Source organism: Crocodylus porosus, unplaced genomic scaffold (genome assembly GCF_001723895.1).
Source record: "Crocodylus porosus isolate Cpor-Errol unplaced genomic scaffold, CroPor_comp1, whole genome shotgun sequence".
Lineage (NCBI taxonomy): Eukaryota > Metazoa > Chordata > Crocodylia > Crocodylidae > Crocodylus > Crocodylus porosus.
In genome coordinates this window covers 163625577-163641501 of record NW_017728906.1, presented here as the reverse complement: position 1 = coordinate 163641501, position 15925 = coordinate 163625577, and the positions used below count along the sequence as shown (strand labels likewise).

The 15925-nt window shown below is 46.1% G+C and overlaps 1 protein-coding gene across 1 annotated transcript in view; it reads left to right on the top strand.

Moving 5' to 3' along the window:
• The window catches only part of LOC109306609 (WD repeat-containing protein 64-like), an 89707-nt gene that overhangs the window by 69057 nt on the left and 4725 nt on the right, over positions 1–15925 (top strand). Inside the window, exons 23-28 of the mRNA XM_019530114.1 lie at positions 245–340; positions 3304–3362; positions 3625–3766; positions 4420–4459; positions 4933–5021; positions 9780–9970. Of these exons, the coding sequence (XP_019385659.1) occupies positions 245–340; positions 3304–3362; positions 3625–3766; positions 4420–4459; positions 4933–5021; positions 9780–9970 (617 nt within the window). The remainder of the gene's footprint in view (positions 1–244; positions 341–3303; positions 3363–3624; positions 3767–4419; positions 4460–4932; positions 5022–9779; positions 9971–15925) is intronic.

Sequence of the window (15925 nt, the reverse complement as noted above, 5' to 3'; positions counted from 1 at the left end):
AACACAGACAGTTAATGGATGAAGTTGAACATTACATCAACCTAGAGAAAGTGAGAAGTGCAAATGCAATAGCTGCAACTCTAAATACCGTGGGAGTGGGAAGTGGGAGGAGCAACTTGCTGATACAACATAATCCTATTTGTTGTGAATTTATCCATCAACTGGAGAGCAATTGAGGGATGTTTAATAAGATTCATTTGTTCTTTGTAAGCTTGCTTAAATCTTAATCTCTCTCCATCCCCAGCTGTAGACCTAAGTGTTAAACATGTCATATTTTTGAGGACTCGCACAGTGAAGTTAGGATGTGCAGCAGCATCTCTCATTTCCAATGGGCCTCAAGGTAGGAATCAAGAACTGTAGTTCATGCTGCAGTGTGGTGCAGCTCCCAGGGATAAGGTTTTCGCAAATGATTCCTTTTTTGGGTTTTATTTTGAATAGACTATATTAGTTTTCCAGAAAAAAGTCAAAAGATGATTATTCCCTGGTTTAGCATCATAACAAATCCCCTTTTAGTTCCAGTGGGTGTTTCAGCTGGAGACAGTAAAGCAGCTTTCTCTTTAGATCCCATTACTCTAGATCTGTTGGTATTGGCTGCAGTTGTATTGTGCAGCATAACCATGAGGACCTCTGCAGAAATCCCAGTGCCAGGGGTCTGTCTGGGAGTAGAACTGAAGAGAAGTCTATGATCAGATTCTCTTTTATACCTTTTTCTCATAAGGAACGTCTAAGTCAGGGTGGCCAACCTGTGGCATGGACAGCCTTTCTGTATGGCAGGCAGCAGATTGATGAGGGAACAGGCAGCACAGTAGCAGATAGGGCAAGGAGTGAAAAGCAGAGCAGCAGATCAGGCAGGGGAAAGGGCACTCAGGGAAGGTGTAGGGGTTTGCAGCATGCCAAAAGGTTGCCCCCCCACTGGTTTAATTGATGTCTCCTATCCCTTTTGTAATTGCAGGCAATTACAGTAATCATTTATATGGAAAAGTAATATTGGAAAAGTCCTGAATTAAAATCAAGTATCCATGTATAGCTGGAAATGAGAAGGCAGAGGCATAATTACGTGAACAGCGAAGTAGTCACAGGCCTCTAGAAACTGCCTTGTGGGCTAGGAGTGGTTCAGAAACCCAATTAAAGATCATAGAATCAGAGGGTGCCTGTACACAAGCACAGAGGCTGCTCTGACACACTGTAGTTATGAGTCTGCTGGGGTGTGGTAATTAATGCGCTCCAGCATCCTCCTGTGTCTTGTGCAGTAGTGCCTCCATACTTCAAAATGGTGGTGGGGGTGGTGCAGGTTGAATGAGCTTTAGTTCAGACACCCACACCACCATTTTGAAGCATGGCGATGCTGATACATGAGTTGCTGCAGCACTTTAATTAGACTGGCTCTTGGAGCCAGTCTAATTAAAGCAACCTCCACTATCTCACCCCAGAGCACATGTAAAAGTGCCCGTAGAGCTGGAAGGGACCTCCAGCAGTCTAGTCCAACCCCCTGCCTGAGGCAGGCTCATCCGTATCCAAACCATCCCATACAAATCCATTGTCTAACCTGTTAATGAAACTACAGTCACTCCTGATGCAACTCAAGACATAATAACCTAACTTGCCACAGGTGAAGGAGAGGGACCATGTCCTGCTGTTGCAGAGGTTGTTAATATATGTTTAAGAGATCCCAGGAAGAGGGCCATCTCCCTTGCTAGAGGAAGGCAAACCCCCGCAGTCCATACCAATCTGACCATGGGGTAAAATTCCTTCATGACCCTATGTGTGGTACCTGGTCTAACCCTGAGCATAAGGGCAAAACCCTCTAGACAGAAAACTCTGGCTTTAAGTCCCAGCAGGAGCACTGGCACACAGTCCAAAATCCCCAGCCTTGGCTGTAGCCATGAATGCCGCATCCCTTGAGGCTGGGGTGTCATGGTGACCACCTGCAGATACTGCCAGCAGTGGTGGAAGTGGCAGTGGCAGCCAGTGGTAACTGGGGACCGCCCACATATGCTGAAGGTGCTGGTGGTTAGTAGCGTCTGCCTGCAGGTGCCACTGGCAGTGTTGGCCGGTGGTTTTCACAGGGGGTGCACTGCCAATCTTAGGGGGTGCACGTGCACCCGCATGTACCCCCTACGCGTTGCCAGTGGCTGCAGCCAACATCCACTGCCTCTGAGGAAGGCTTTAAAGAAAAGAAAACCAAGCCCTGCCCCTCCCCACCCCCAGAAGAAAAAAAAACAAAACCAGAAGAAAGTTTCCACATCTTCCTCATCCACAAGGAGGATGAGGTGGGTGAGACTTCCTTTAAACAGCTAGCAGAAGTTTCTACATCACAAGACCTGGTTCTCATGTAGGACTTCAGATTACTCTGACATCTGCTGGGAGGGCAATACAGCAGTGCATGGGCAATCCAGAAAGTTTTTGGAGAGCACTAGGGCCAACTCCCTGATGTTGGAGAAGCCAACTAGGAGCCATACTCTTTTTGACTTGCTGCTCAGAAACAGGGAAGACTTGGTAGGGAATGTAGTAGTGGATGGCAACTTGGGCAGCAGTGACCACAAAGTGATTGAGTTCAGGATCCTGAGGAAAGAAAAGAAGAAGAGCAGCAGATTAAGGACCCTGGACTTCACAGTGGAAATGAAAGCAGACTTCCACTTACTCAGGAAACTGATGGCCAGGATCCCCTGGGAGGCTAGTATGAGGGTGAAAGGAGTCTAAGAAAGCTGGTTGTAACAAAACAAAAACACCCTCAAACCCTGGTATGTATCAGTGGCCCCCCCGTGGCAACCAGCAAAGCCCATAAGCATGGGAAATACCCATCATAGAACATAGGCATATCTACACCTGGAGCATCCCTGACCAGTGGCTGTCTAACCTCTTCTTGAACACCTCCAGTGATAGAATCCACAACTTCCCTAGGCAGTTTATTCCTCTGTCTCATGGTTCTAATAATGAAGAAGTTTTTCTGGATATCAAATATAAACTGACTTTGCTGAAACTTCAAACCATCGGTCCATGACCTCCGCTGCAGCAAGAGAAAGTATTTTCCACCTTGATGGCACCCCTTCAAGTATTTGAAGACTGCTACCATATCCTCTCTCCCCTTTTCTGCAAGCTGATAGTGCCTACACTTCTTTCTACCTGTTTTTGAATGGTTTGTCTTTTGTCATGTGCCTCCTGGACCTCCTCTAAATTCTCCATGGCCTTTTTAAAATGTTTGCCTCACTGTCTGAATTCAGCCCCTGTATGTGTATTTTCCTAATAACCTTTTAAAATTGCTTTTAAGAAATATTTTTGCCCATTTTGTTTGGTTTTTTTCAGGTTCTCTTAACTTCTGGAGTTTGTTCAGTGCAGTTCCACTTGCAGCGAGTTTTATACCTGTAAGTTTGGCTAATGGTGTTTGCAAGCTTATGTAGAACTAGGTTTGGCACAGTTCTCGGAGTTTGATTAAACTGTCTCTATAGGAGAAGAAATGTGGCTTGTTTGAGAACTATATATTTGCTCTTTTGGATTTATTATAGCCATCTGTATGTTGTAATTTATTTCCTTTGTAATTTATTAGTATTAAAATGATCAATAGTACATTATCATCCAGTGTGAATTATTAGCTAACAATCCAGCCTGCATTAATGTTGGTCCCAGTCTAGAGTGAAATCCCAGACCAGCAGCATTGCTGTCACTGCCGATGATTCATTTCTTTATGCAGCAGACGAGAGTGGATACGTGTGTGTCTACAATGTAAAGGATTATGCCCTTGGGGATCCAGAGCAAGGACCACCAAAATGTATGTGTTGTGGATTGGGTTTTGACGTATGCAGAAAACCTTTGTGTGCCCACATAAATTGTTACATATACAGATTATTTAGTGCCTGGGTGTAGGAGCATACATGACCTTGGTAAAGGGATTAAAAACAAACCCCTTTTCATAAGTTCTGTTTATTAATAGTTCTTCCTCATGTTTAGATTATTCTTGTAATGAAGTGTGTTTTCTAGTCATAATTTCCCCCCATAGCTTTCTAAAGCAAAAAAAAAAGTAAGAACATAAAATTAATTTCAGCAGGCAAATACTGACATGCCGATTGCTGACACAGATGCATTCTAACTTGAACTCAATAGGAGGTAGGAGCAGAGCACAGCCCAAAGGATTTTATTTAGTAATACTTGCACCTGTGCGTTTTAGTGGAAGCTGTGTAGTAATAGAAAATGAACTGTTTGCAAAATGTTTTCAAAAAAACCCCTTAACCCCTTGTTGCACTTTAAAAAAAAATGCTGTAGACCAGGCAAGGATGTCCTTCAGTTTTCTTGCTACACAGATTTTGTGCTTGGCCTGTACATAATATTTCCTATCTGAATTGACACTCAGTGTTTTTGTGCTAATATATATCTGTGTATTATAAATGACGTGTAATACAGATTTATTTTTAAATGTTGCTGTAGATGTGAACCACTGGAGAGCACATGTAAAAATGGTTGTATCGTAAGTATTTTCCTATCCAATTTGAACAGTGTAAATTACATAGCAAAAAAAAATGCTTACAGCTGCAAACAAATGTTTTCTGTATAAATACAATTAGGTTAATTTCTTTATACTGTGCAATCCATAGGAGCCTCACTCATGGACCAAGATCCCTAATCCATTCTCTACATTTACAAGATGTTCCTGTATAGTGATTACTTTTCAAATAATAGGAAGTCCAATTTATGGCATTTGGGTGTTATTGGAAATCTGCTATGTCAGATATTTCCTTATCTGGACTTCTTTCAAGTTTAATGGCACTGAAGCAACATTTCATGTTTAAACTTTGTCATTGTCATAAGTAACCACTTGTCAGTTATTTGTGATACAATAGGTTTTTAATGACAAAAAACAGAAGTGGTGTGCAACTGTAGTACTTTTTTAAATATACACAATTGTTTAGGCATACTTATTCTGATTATGTCTTCTGTTAGATTAGAAGTTATTGAGGAAGAAAAAGTGCTGTTGTCCTGTTCTGTAGATTGTACAGTTCGTCTGTGGAGTCTGGATGGAGAGTACATTGGTAAGTGAAATTATATATAGTATTAGGATGGCTATGATGTTGCTTTTAATGACTATGGGAATTGAGTAGCAGTTGCATATAGGAGAAATAACAGGGTGCTACAGACACAGGAGGAAAGGAAAAAAAACCCCAGAGCTTTACTTTCAGCTCAGCACCCCTGCACAAATGCAGTACATGCCCTGAAGAGGAAATGCATAAGTTTGACCTGGCTTGCCCAGCATCTGTATAGCTTGCATGCTTCAGCTGGTCTAAAGTGCCAAAAAGCCATGCTAATAGATAAGTGCCAAGAAGTACTGCTGAAATGCATGAGCTATGCAGATACTGGGTCAAAATGATGCAATTCCTCTTCCAGTAAATCATAGTTGGTTTGTTTTTGTTGTGTCCCCCATTAGCACTCTGAAGGACTGAGAACTTATTTACCAACGACTTGAATTCTTTGAGGTGTGCTGTCCATCTGCAATCCATTTGGGGTGCACATGTGCCTTAAACATTTGGGCTGGGAAAAGTTTTTACCCTAGCAGTACTGGTATGGTATGCAAGCACCCTGCCTTTTCTTGTTGGCTGTGCTGAGAACATAGAGTAGTGCACTTCCTGCTCTTCAGTTGCCTCTTAAAGGCAGAATGCCAGAAATCCCAGAGTGCACCTTAAGGGAAGGAGAAGTATGGGAGTTGAGGGAATGTATTTATGGACAATGCACTGCAAAAAAAAAACCCCTCCAGTTACTATAGTAACTTCTCTTTCTCTCTTCAGAGGATGTAAAATTACTTTTCCTTTCTTACCTTTGAGTGCTTGCACCTATACATATTCTGCTATAAGTCACTCCAAATTGCCTGCTCCACATAGAGATGGATTATCATTGATACACACAATCAATATAGTTTTGCCAAACACTGACATCCCTTAGGAGGCTTTGCTGACCACAGTGCTAGATGCAGGTGGGCATGAAGCTCCAGGTAGCTGCTTTGCATTTAAAAGAAAGGCTATCAAATTCACTTGGGCTCTGGTGGAATGAGCTCTGATCAATTTACTTCAGTGACCAAATAGCACAGTTTGAGGTAGTTAGTCTTTGGGGGAGAAATGATGGCATCTTCTGAGCTTTTTGCTGTGGAACAAATAGCAATGGAGATTTCTGGAATGGATTAGTCCTGTGCAGGTTAAAAAAATAAGGCTGTCCTCACATCAAAAATATGGAGATGTGCTTTAGCTTTTGAACAGAGAAGTTTTGGGAAGATGACTTGTAAGTGAATCTGAATTGGGTGAAATTCCATGACAACTTGGAGTCTGTCAACAGGGAAACCTTGTCCAGTTAAAGCATTATATAGAAAAGATCCATCATCAGTACCTCTATTTTCTGCATCCTCCCTGTTGTTGGACAGTGAACTCAGGTTGAGTCCTGCCCTGCAGCAGAGCCTTCCTGTTAGAAAAAACTTGATCTCCAGATGGTCCCAGTCCAAGAAAATAATCATGAAGATATTTGTCTTTGATCATCCATTTGTGGTGCCTTCTAAGGTTGTCCTTTCAGGTATTTTGAAAATCCGAAAAGTGCAGAACTGATTGCTGTTTAGTACAGAAGGGAAGCTTTCATTCCTCTATCAGTTTGTCAAACACTGTAGTAGTTGTCACGCTGCTGTCCGATCGCCGTGCAAGGGACCGGAACAGCGGGGCTAGAAGGGCCGATTAGCTCTCTACGGGACAGTTAACGCGAGTCCAGCTCACGTCGCCCAAAGAGACTGGAGGTGAGGCGATAGTCACGGAGACGGAGATGAGTTGAAGGTAAAGGTTTATTTACTCACAGTGAGCGTTGAGGAGAGAAACAAGATGCAGAGAAGTAGATTGCTAATCACGTTGGGGCTGGCAATGAAGCGGTGTTCAGCAGTTGCTAATCGCGAATGGGAGGCGAAAGCTAGGTGATCAGGCTAGCATCCCTTGTGATAATCAAAGCGGGTGATGAACAACCTCACTTGGGTGTGGCTGTGCGCTCCCTTGTAATCACTCAGGTGACACACTCAGCAGTGAGCTGGCTGTTTTCACCTATCACCTCTCAGGGTTCTGTGTCCCGGCCTTATTTGTCGTTGCAGACTAGCTGACCTCACCTATGTTGGTGACGCTCTGATAACAAAACTAACGGTATGGCAGCGTTTGTTTTACCCTTTTGTGATGGTTGTGGGGAAGAAGGGCAGGGCTCGCCATCTTGGTGCCTCGCGCATCAATGCCACCATTATGGTGTGCGTGTGACAGTAACGATGGTGGTCATATTGTAGCACATAAATCCAGATTATGACCCACGAACACCTGGCTAGTGCTGTGGACTACCTTAAATTCCAAAATGTTCAGTAGCAGCTTCTTAGCCTTTGAAAGCCAAAGACCTTGTCCTTGAAGGTTTTTCATGTGCACCTTCCAACTCTTAATCACAACTCCTAATCTCAGGAAGAGAGAAACAGGATCCCAAGCAATGACCCAGCTAGCAGAGGAATGGCTAACTCCTTGTCCATACATCTTCCTGGAAACAGAGGCATTATACAATGGCTGCATATCTGAGGTGTAGTCTGGCATGCAGCATCACATAAGTGTAGGAGACCACGTCTCTTAGATGGATAAGCAAATCCTGACAGATTGTCAGATTGTCCTTGACTTGTGTAACAATGTCCAATAAGGACTGGAATTACTCTTGAGGAAGACAGGCTCTGGTCAGCATAAAGTATAGTGTGAGACCTATAAATTTCAGTTTCTGAAACTGGGATCAGGTTTGACATTGGGGTGTTTATTGTAATGTCAAGAGAACAAGGACACAATGATTTGGAAGTTCAGTCCTTCAATACCCAGATAGTGTTTTTTCTTTCTTAGGTGGACTGCCACCATTGTTAGGAGCTTGGTGAAGATTCCTAGGGTCGCTGTAAATCCGAACAGAAGGGCCTTGTTTTGGTAGCAGTCCTGGCTTACCACCAAATCAAAGCTTTCAAAGCATGATGGTGATGTGAAATATGAGAGACCTTGTCTAAGCAAAAATCTTATGACAAAGACCCCTGAAAAAGGGTACATTAGGGGCATTTGGAGTAGGCACCTCAAAGATATAGCCAGATGCACCGATTCATGTGTGTAGAAACAAGAAAGAAACAGAAATGGAGGGGAAAGTAGTACCTTTAGAGGCAGTAGGCTACATCAACCCCGTTCCGTCTGTTTGTCCAGAGGATGGTTCGCTGAGGGGACTCCTGATGAAAGATGCTTCCTCTTGTGGAAATGCTGGCACTTCCAGAAGAGGAAGGTTTGAAGAATAGAATATAAAGGATAGAGCACAAGGTGGATGCTGACCTATACTGGACCTAGGAACATGTATGGCTCCCTTGACCGAAACCAGAGATGCAGCCAACAGATCCAGGGTTGCTTTGCTTTCCATGACCAGTGAAAACTGCTTAGGTAGCTTAGATAGTGAGGTTACTTGGTGCAATTGAAATACAGGCAAGATAGAAGATGAAGGAACTGGTGAATGAAGGAGTGATGTTGCCAGGCCCCATCCCTGTGGTCCCCCCGCTCCTGCCCCCATGGCTCCCCACCCATCCCAGCTCCCGGGGCTTTCAAAAAAAGCCCACTCACTAGGTGCTGCCCCATAGTCCTGCCCCCTACTTACCAGTTCCGAATCCAGCTCCAGCTCCCTGCTGCAGCGGGTAGGGACTGCCCAAATCATCGAAGCTCCCCAAATATTTTCTGAAGATTTGGAGAGCTCCAAATCAATTTGGACCCGTTTATTGGTCCCAATTCGATTCAGATTTGGAAATTTGGCCACTGAATCAGGCCAAATCGCCTCTGAATTGAATTGGCACCCAAAGCTTTGCACAGCCATAATGAGCACTGCTGTAGCTTGGCATAGACCCACCTTCCCCTTAAAGATGGCCAAAGCTGGCAACAAGTGATTCTAGATTTCCACCTCACTGTCTACCATTTAACATGACCACACTATCATTTTATCTTCTCTGACACATACTAGCATAAAGAGAGAAGTTCTGGTTGTGATCTCAGTAGGCACTGAATCAGGCCCTCATGGAATAAAAGCTTCTGACAGTTAGCAACCAGAAAAAGAGCTAATTTAGTGTGGGGATGAATTAGAATTTCAGCAAGGACTCTTTCTTGGCTAAATTTGTTTTAAAAAAATTCTTCCCAGCAGCAAAGGTTTGTACGTACAACAAAGGAAAATTTTCCAAGAGAATCAAGCCTTAAAAGCTCAGCAGAAATGGCTTTTCCACCACCCCTCTCACCTTGGGAGGGTTTTAATGAAACAAAGGCATGTGCACACAGGCAGATCAGGATCTGGTGGGAAAAGTATTCATTTCTTAATGTAAGAGCTAAGTTCAGTCTTGCATTGTCTGGTGTTTGGATTGTCTGCTGGCTCAACAATCAGCTTCTCTCAGTCTCTCTTATTGGAGATGTTCTTCTTTTTCTACATAATTATTTATGAGAACAGAGATCAAGTACAGTAGGGCCTTGAACCTAGGTCTCTCAGGTTCTGGTAGTAACGTGACTACCAAGCTATTGGCTATCCCCTTCTGAAGCCATCCAATCTTTGCCAACCAAAGCTTTATTGAAATGGAGATGCACCATCTTGATTTGTATCAAATGAGCATTTTCCCAAAGAAAAACATCTGTTAGAAAACTCTTGACCAGCTCTAGTTGCAACCTGTTAACTTCTGTACAGGTCTATGGCTGTGCATGTTGAAGCATAATACACATGCCTCTCATTCTCATATATTTTTCCTCCCCTTTTAGGGACTTTTGGCCAAGAAGAACCTTGGGAAATTTTTACTCCTGCCTCCTGGAAACATCCCATGGTGCCCTTTGAAATTCTGATAGATCCTCAAAGCATGCCCCATCATCCAGTGTTGGGAGGAGAAATTTCTGTCTGGCAAATCATAAGCTCAGACCAAAATGATGCAGCTCAAGAGAACTCTTTATCTAAGGTTTGTGTATAGATAGCAACAGTTTCCTGTTAAGAATGTGGCTCTTCTTATTCTCTAGCAAAGCAAGATGCAGCTATTATGATGCACATGTTTTTGTGAGGCATTTGCCTTGATACAATATGTTGATGAAGAGACCTTAGATACAAATTCAGCAAGGAACACATTAAATACTGGTTAACTAACTGATAGGTATCAATCTAATTGTAAACAGGAACAGTCCATTGAGCAGATGGAGGTTGTACTAGTATCTCACAGGGAGGAGATCTTGGCTTGTTTTTTAACATTAATCAACTCAGATCAGTGCTCTTTAACATGTTCAGCACCAATTTTGATTTGGGTATTATAAAGAAAGAAACTGGCAAAATTTACTGATGACACCCAACTATGGTGGGGAGTGTGGTCACACTTTAAGACACATTGGCAATACAGGCTGACCTGGTCAGGCTTGTGAGGTAGGCAAACCTCAACCTGATGTACATTTTTCTGTATTAAATGACAGTGCTCTATCTGGGGAGAAATAATCTGCAATACCCTTACAGGCTCAGCAGTGCCTCAGCTTGCTAGCACCACAACTGACGAAGACTAGGGTGTCATGACTGACAACAAAGTAAATATGAGCTACCAATGCAATGCTGTAGGTGGCAGAGCTAATCAAATGCTGGCATGCATCCAGAGATACCTCGAGCAAGGCAAAGGATGTCATCCTCCTGCTCCACTTGGCCTTGGTGGAGTACTGCATCCAGTTCTAGGTGCTGCACTTCAAGAAGGATATGGAGAAGCTTGAGAGAGTCCAGAAGAGGGCCATACACAGTTAGAGGCCTGGAGCCCAAGTCATACAAGGAGCGGCTGAAGGGCTTGGGACTGTTCAGCCTGGGAAGAAAAAACAGGCTGGGGGGGCCACAGATTTGTTAGCAGCCCGTAAGTATATTAGGGGCATACAATCGGGGCTTGAGGGAGCATCTAATCACTAAGGCCACCCAGAAGAGGACAAGAAATAAAGGGCACAAACCAGTTGAAGATGTCTTCAGGATAAGACACAAGGAAAAACTTTACAAGTAGAGTGCAGAGAGCTTGGAACAGGCTCCCCTCAGCGGTGGTACAATCATCTACCCTAGCAATCTTCAAAAAGCATCTTGCCTATCTTGCTGGTGTCATCTGATCGCAGCAGCCTTTCCTGCCCAAGTGCAAGGGCAGGGGCTGCACCTGATGATCTGTCAAGTCCCTTCCAGTCCCTAGTAATTATGAAACTACAGAAGAAATCCTACTCATTGTAGCCAAGCAGCTGGTGCTTAAGTGGCTAAAAACTTAAATATCTTAGGACTATTGGCGCTTCCATTTTCAGGGTCAGCCTGCTGCTGAGCAGAGGTAGATCAACTTGATTTTGTTATTTTAGGAATTAGGTTCCAAGATGGCTCTTAGCTTCTGGGGCATAGTGTATTTGGCTTGAACCTAGGGTAAAGCTTGAACTTCAAGCTGTAACAAGATGCCATAACCACACCATTCCTTTTTTAATATACCAGTGGTTCTCAGGGCCCGCCTCTACCACTATTCTGAAAGTAACAGCATCCCTGGTTGAGAACCACTGTTGGGTGCTGCCTCTGCTCCCCTCAGTACTTTCCCACTGCGTGTTGCTCCTTCAAGAAAGAAGTGCCCTGTGCATCAGTTGTACAGTCATGTGGGGAAGGACTGTGGCATGGGCACACACTCCTGCATTAGGGCTGTGATAAGCCTAAAGCAGGCAGGCACTGACTCATTCTGTTCTTTTACTTTGGCCTTTCCTAGCAGCAGATGCTGTCCTGTGCTCTTGGCTCCAGGAGGTGGGTGGGGGGGGCTGGATCAGGAAAGGCTGCTGCAGGCTGACCAGTGTCCTAAGGCAGCAGAAGCATGCACAGGATAGTCTGAACTAGCTTCTGCCACTAGCAGTAGTGTCTGTATTACAGCACCCTAGGGGGTGGGGCTCACTGCTTTTAAGGATTACATGGTGCCCTAGCTCAGTGGTTTCCAAACTTTTTTGATCTTGCATCCGTCAATAAAAATTTTGAGCACGCACCCCCCAATATATGTCACAATATGCTGAAAGTGAACAAACAAGTGAGGGCGCCACTGTCAACCCCACTGCGTTGTGGAACTCCCACTCCTCCCTCAGGATACCTTGTACCATACGTGACACGTGACTGTCTGATATACAGACCAAGCAAAGGCACCAGTGGCAATCCATATTTTAAAAATTAGTAAAGCTTAATTTCTGCCATATTTTTTTTAGATAAATAAAATATAAATAGAAGTTCTAATATTTTCTTCCTGCACCCTAATGGATTGTCTTGTGCACCCCCTGGGGTGCACACACACCACTTTGGAGACCACTGCCCTAGCTAACAACTGCAATACACTTTTCAATAGTTTCTATATATCCTCCATGTTTTACAGTAACTTTTCCTTTAGTGGGATTGAGAAATAAGTACTTTTACACCATATACAAAAGCAAAAGAAGTTGAATCTCTAACTTTAGCAAGAGTGGTGTTTAGAAAGTGTGGTACAGAAGGCTTTGCTTTAAAAAAAAAAAAAAAAAAAAAAAATAATAATAATAATAAAAAAAAATGAATTGCAGTCATAGAATCATAGAAATTAAGGACTGGAAGAGACCTCAGAAGACTATAGAGTCCAATCCCTCTGCTCTAGGCAGGGCTACGGCTGAGATCAAGTAATCCCAGCCAGGTGTCTGTCCAGTCTCCTCTTGATGACTTGCAGGGTTGGGGACTGCACGACCGCCCTGGGAAATCTATTCCAGATTGTGGTCACTCTTACCACAAAGAAGTTTTTCCTTGTATCCAACCTGAAACAGTTTATGGTTATTGCTCCTTGTCCTCCCTTGGGGCATCCCGGTGGACAGTTTTTCCCCCCAGTCTCCACCCCCCTCCGTCTTCTCTTCCTCAGGCTGAACAGTTCCAGATCCCTTATAGTCTTCCTGGTTGTCTAGTAAGACTTTTATTTGATTAGTATTATAATACAAGAAAGAAAGTTCAGACTTTATCCACAGTTAAAATGTTAAGCAGCTTAAGAGTGCATTGTAGTTAAAGTCAGTCTACACACACTACACCCTGGTATTGATGATAATCTACAGTTGTCAACTGAGGGTATAAGTACCCCCAAGAGTACTAGATCAGGCCCTAGGACAGGGGCAGGAAATTATTTCAGGCAGAGGGCTGCTCCATGAGCTGTTAAAGGCCACATGGGTAGCCCTGTCCCTTCAGATACTCCAGCCCCTGGTCACAATCTTGGGACCGGAAGTCCCACCCCCTGACCTTTGCCACCAGAAATCCCTCCCCTTGCACAACTTACCATGTTGTCACTCCTCTAACATCCTGCCCCAGCTTTCCTTCCCCTGACCAGTACTGGTCACCAGACCCTTCCCACAAGCAAGAACCCAGCCCACCCCATCAGGCCCCAGGCATCAAAAGCTGGCCAACCCCCCATATCATTGGTGCCAGCATGACCTGGCCTTGACCCATCCCAGCCCCCCTCCCCTGCACAGCAGAAGGCAGCCCAGGCCCAGGTCCCCTCACCTCTGGTGCTGTAGGACCCCCTCCTGTCCCAAACCACAGGGGGCTCAGCCAGTTTTCCCTCCCTGGTGGGGCCCTTCCCATCCCCTCCCCTCCCCTATCAAGTAGTGGCTTTTCCAGATGCCACTGCATTTTCCCCCTACCCATGCCAGCTGGTCCCAAGAGGAGGCTCCTCTGCCGCTTCTGCTGGCCAGCGCCAACCCAGTTGGGCTGGCCCCATCTCCAGCAACACAGGGGAAGCTAACTTCAGCCACATGCTGCTTCAGATGGGATGGACCCAGCCAGGTCTGCACCAGCCATGAAAAGCGGCATGCAGCTGTAGTCAGCTTCCCATGTTCTGCTGGGGATGGGAGCAGAAGTGTCAGTGGAGCAGTGTGTGGCTTGGGACTGGATGAGCCCAGCCGGAGCGGTAGGGGCTCAGCTGCACTTCCCCCCTGCCTGCACTGGTCAGTCCTGAGCAGCGCACAGCTCCACCACCACTTTTGCTGGCCAGTGAACACCCAGCTGGGCCTGTCCCATCCCATTCCAAGTAGCATGTAGCTGAAGCAGGCTTCCCATGTGCTGCTGGGGATGGGAGGAGCCAGGCCAGGTCACCACCAGCCAGCAGAAGTGGAGGCAGAGCTGTGTGCGCCACTCTGGACTGACTGGTACAGGCAGGGGGAAAGTGCAGCTGAGCCCCTGCTGCTCTGGCCAGGCTTGTCCAGTCACGATCAGGACATGGCTCCACCACTTATTTTGCTGGCTGGTGCCAACCTGGCCAGGCTCCTCCCACCCCCAGTAGCACATGGGAAACTCACTTCAGCCACATGCTGCTCCAGATGGACTGGGTTCACTGGCTAGTAGAAGTGGCAGTGGAGCTGTGTGCCACTTGTGACTGACCAGTGCAGGAAGGGAGAAAGTGCTGCTGAACCCCTGCTGCTCTGGCTGGGCTCATCCAGTCCTGAGCCACACACTGGGACAGCAGCACACAGCAGTCAGGGGGAAAGTACAGCTGAGCCTTTGCTGCTCCTGCCGGGCTCATCCTGTCCCGAGCAGTACAAAGCTCCGCCACCGCTTCTGCTGGCCAGTGCAGACCCAGCTGGGCTCCTCCTGTCCCCAGCAGAATGGAGGAGCAGACTTCAGCTGCATGCCACCTTTTCTGGCTGGTGCAGACCCGGCCAGGTCTGTCCCATCTGGAGCAGCATGTGGCTGAAACCAGCTTCCCATGTACTGCTGGGGATGGGGTGAATGGCAGCAGAACTGTGCGCCACGTGGAACTGACCAGTGCAGGCAGGGAGAAAATACAACTGAGCCCCTGCTGCTCTAGCTAGGCTCATCCTGTCCTAAGCAGCACACTGCTCCATCGCCACCTCCTCCCTCATGCTGACTGGGCCAGAGCTGCAGTCTAGCTGCTGCTTCCCCTCCCCGGTGCTAGCCTGACCCTGCACAGCCCAAGTGGCACAGCATGGGGAAAGCCTGCCCAGCAAGCTCTTTCCTGGGCTTACCTGCAGGGCAGGGCCCTTTCCAGTCCCATGCTGCAAAGCAGAAGCTGGCCCAGACACTGTTTCCCCTCACTGGTGCCACAGGTTCTGGCCCAGCCTCCCTGCCCCTCTCAAGCTGAAAACATGGCCTGAGCCAGGGGTGGGGTGAGGCCAGTTGGGGCAAGCTGAGGTCAGGGTTGGTTGCCTCACACTCAGAACCCAAGGAAACAGCCCGAGGTGCTGTAGCCAGCAGCTGTTGCTGCCAGAGGCTTTGAGAGAGGCAGCCACTGTTATGTGGGTTTTTGAAGGGGCTCCACAGGCTGGAGGGAAGTGCTTGGCAGGCCATATTTTGCCCACCCCTGCCCTAGGAGGTATGCCTGGGTAGCTGCCACATGCTAGCTTCCCCCACCCTACAGAGGCACATGGCCAGATGTGGTGGGGGGAGCGGGGGCAACAGCAGCAGAGTGGGCTGAGGGAAAGCTTGCACAAGCTGGCTGCCACCACTCTGCATCCAGCCACATACCATGCCCACCTCCTCCCCCCTGCTCAGTGTCTGGCTGCACAACACATGCACACTCAGTGTCTAGAGGTACACTCCTTCATGTTTGATCACCTGGTGCTACAATGATCGAAAAAGGTTGAAAACCCCTGATCTACAGCATGTTCCAAATAGTGAACAAATACTGAACAGTAGTGCCAAGTACATACTTTTCTTACTAATAACAGTTTTCACAAAATATTTGTTGCAAGGGTTCTAACCTGGGATTTTACAATAGAATTTCAAGAGATTTTTCCTAGTAAATGCAATAATTTCATAGATTTCATAGACATTAGGGCTGGAAGGGACCTCGGAAGATCATCGAGTCCAGCCCCTTGCCCAAAGGGCAGGAAGTCAGCTGGGGTCATAGGATCCCAGCAAGATAAGCATCCAATTT